Genomic DNA, 3,393 nt, shown 5'->3' on the forward strand with positions numbered 1-3,393 from the left:
AGGATCCAGGACATGAACCATCAAATCAAAGTGAACAGACAGACTAACAAAAAGACAAGCAATGATCTGGCCCTGAATGCTCAGGATGAACTGAATATAACCCAGAGGAAACAGGTGAGGGGAATAAATTATAATTGAGGCAGGGAAGGAAGAGGGCAGGTGAGAGGGACTACTAATTAAGGCAGAGCAAACAGGCCAGATCATGACACTCTGATCTACAGAAAAAGTCAACTATCCTGGTTTCGTTTATCACCCATGAAGCATTGAAGAAAGACGAGGATAGATGGATTTGGGATTGGTCTGCAGTAATGAGAGAATTACAATGGATGAATGAGCTGAGCTTCTGACTGTCTTAATTCAATGAGCCGTCGACATTCCTCATGAAGGAATTCCTAATGAATATCTGGAGCCAAACACTACAAACACATTTTTAATCTTTAGAAAAACTGTAACTTCTAAATACATGAAAGGTTGTATTTTATCAAGAATAACAATATGATGCACATGTAACACCCACATTAGAGGCTTTGAAATGAATAGAAGCTTTTGAATCTTTTATCTTTCAGATATATGTTTTTTTCCTATTTCAATTCTTGGTTGTATTCCTTTTTTATATATAAAAAAAAAAAACAGTGAAAGAAATTATTGATATATTAATAATTATTTAAATAAAGGAAATTATCGTGTAACTCTCAAACCCTAATCTAGGTTAAGCAGGTATTTAAAAAATGGAGAGATGGATGCCTGAGCTGTTTATCAAAGTATTCAACAATCTGCCATAAGTGGCAGCAGAAGAACTATAGTTTATAATCTTATAGCTTCTGCTTCACTGACTCCCAAAGGCTTCAATGATCAAAGCAAGCAAAACCTTATGTGGTAAAAACGACACAGAGACAGAGATTTTGTGCAAAGCACTCACATTTATTGCTTTTGCCGCAGCCGTTTTCCCGACTCAGACAAAGATGGTGCCCATCGCTAAAGCATAATGTGATTTACATATTTCTGATGGAAGACCAGCGTGAGTATATGCTGTACAACAGCAGACATCGGTGCATGTTGAATCAGCAGCCTCAAATAATGGGTGTAAGAGGAGAAGAATGGAATACTCCTGAGGTATCACAGTAAAACATATAAAAAACTCTTTTTTTTTACAATTAAAATATACAGTCTTACACATTCTTACAAATTTCTTCCTTATTGTGCTGAAAAACTGGGTATAAGGATGATGGAGATGGGAGGAAGAAGGTAGGGAGGAGGACAAGATTTAAAAAATATGTGCGGAAAGGCAGGGAAAAAGTAAAGTGCATAAGGGATTCCTCTTTTGTGTCCAGGTCAAACCTCTACAACACCAAATGTTGCTTCATCTGTGCAGCATGAAGGTAATAGATTACTCGCCTGTGAGTCAATATTAGGACCACTTAGGGGAGAATAGTGGCAAGAAGGGTAAAGGCAAAGGAAGGAGGGCTAAACAATTCCATATTTCGCCAAGTCGCTGAGCTCCATGTCTCCAAAGGCTTCCCAAGGGCAGACCACTGAGAAGTCTGTGCCGAGACCCTCCATGCCTGGAATATCATCCCCAAAACTGAATCAAAGAGAAAGAGAAGCTTTGATTAGAAAAGAGAAAAAAAAGAAGAACTGGTCTAAAAGATTAAAAAGAGTCCTTCAGGTTCTCACCCTTTCTGGCCTGGCTTGGGTGCCTTGCTCTTGAACGTACGAGTGGTTCTCTGCTTGAATTTAGGAGGGGCCTTTTTGTCAGCGGGAGTTGCAACGTCTGCCATTATGTTTGGTTACTGAAAGAGACAAAGGAGACGGTTAAATACAGCCATTTTTCTTTCAATGATGCTGAGCCTTAAAACCTCACAAACACTTTTAGATATTAAGCAGAGAGCCAATCACATGAGGAAAAATATGCTTTAACCATCAATCATTTAAGTGGGTGAAGAACCCTGCAAAAAATGCATTATTCAGAAATCTTCATCAAGAAATCTCTGTAGCATTTTTCTTTTTCTATGTAGCACATGTCGCCAAAGCAGCAGAAGTCCTAACGCCTTGTTTAAGAGCTGAGTAAAATGTAGAATCCTCTCACCTTTTCGTTCAGCGTTTCTCAGGAGCCGTCGGATGAGCTTTTCTGTTTCTCTGCTGTCGATCTGTTTCTCCTCTCCCAGTCTGAGCACCTGCTTTTAAAGTCGGCGAGCTGCTAATCCTGCTGTCAGTCTTAGAATTGGCACCTCTTCAAAACCCTCCCCTGCACCAGCTCAGCCACAAATAGGTGAGATAAAGGATGGCTTATTATAAATACAAGGTGTATTTCAAGATGGACATGCTGGTCAACGTGCAAACTGAATCACAGCAGGTGTGTTATCTGAGGATAAGTGAAGGCCTGCACAGTTTTTACACCTCAAAATAAACATCTAAAGGCTTGTAATAATTCTTTAACAGATTGGTTTACATAGAATTTTGATTTGTGCACATGAACTATAGCAACACAAACATACAGATTTTCTTTATGTTTGTGTAAAAATTTAGTTTTATTTCTCTAATATCGGATATGCCAAATGTTATGTTTTTTTTTTCTTATGTTGGGCTATCTACTAGCCTGCAGTTAGCTGCTTTACAGACACATGACCTGGAGTTTGTAAACAACAATATATTCCTGATCGTTTTTCATCACTTCAGATCTATTAAAAAGAAAGAAGCCATACTATTCTGTTTTAATGGTGAAGGAAAGGTGTTGTTTCCTTCTTTCAACCAGCTGACAGGCAGTGTGCAGCGACTGGTGAGTGAGAATCTGTCCTGCTTTCATTGATGCTCCTCACAACTGTAAAACTGCAGCATTTTCTCTGGTTTCAAGATTTTAAAAGCAAGATAGACAAAATGGAACAAAGTGATTCCTTTAAAAGAAAATGATTTTGAAACCCTAGTATACAAAGATTCCAGCAAAGCACCCAGTTAGGATCATTATCAGGATAATGCATCTACTGTCTACACCAGTTATCCTTGACGGGTCGCAGGGGGCTGGGGCCTATCTCTGGTGGGCATTAAGTGAGAGGAGGGATACACCCTGGACAGGCTGTCGGTCGATTATATGGCAACATAGGGACTCACAACAGTCCCAACAAACTGTCCTAGAGACAGAAAATAATAATAGTTATAGCCTGTAGAAGGAACTCATAGTACCTGCAGAAAACCCACAAATGTACAGGGAAACATGCAGACGTCAGGCAAAAAGATCCAAAGGCAGGATTTAAACCCAAGACTTTCCCGCTGGAAGTCAAAGGAGATACTTACTCCTGTAGCCCATGAAGAGCATTATGAATCTGGAAGCTGGTGACCTTTTCATGGAGTGTAGATGAAAACCCTTTAAAAAATAGATCTTGTTAGTTTTCGGACTTT

General features: G+C 39.3%; 1 protein-coding gene across 1 annotated transcript; it reads right to left on the reverse strand.

Moving 5' to 3' along the window:
- Positions 1-938: 938 nt before the first annotated feature.
- Positions 939-2,238, reverse strand: pde6h (phosphodiesterase 6H). The gene is made up of 3 exons (XM_015397183.1): positions 2,087-2,238; positions 1,675-1,790; positions 939-1,582 (listed from the first exon to the last, which is right to left on the reverse strand). The coding sequence occupies exons 2-3, from the start codon at positions 1,776-1,778 to the stop codon at positions 1,465-1,467; spliced, it is 222 nt and encodes a 73-aa protein (XP_015252669.1). The 5' UTR covers positions 1,779-1,790; positions 2,087-2,238; the 3' UTR covers positions 939-1,464.
- Between the last annotated feature and the right edge of the window lie 1,155 nt (positions 2,239-3,393).

Source organism: Cyprinodon variegatus, unplaced genomic scaffold (genome assembly GCF_000732505.1).
Source record: "Cyprinodon variegatus isolate N-32 unplaced genomic scaffold, C_variegatus-1.0 Scaffold843, whole genome shotgun sequence".
NCBI lineage: Eukaryota > Metazoa > Chordata > Actinopteri > Cyprinodontiformes > Cyprinodontidae > Cyprinodon > Cyprinodon variegatus.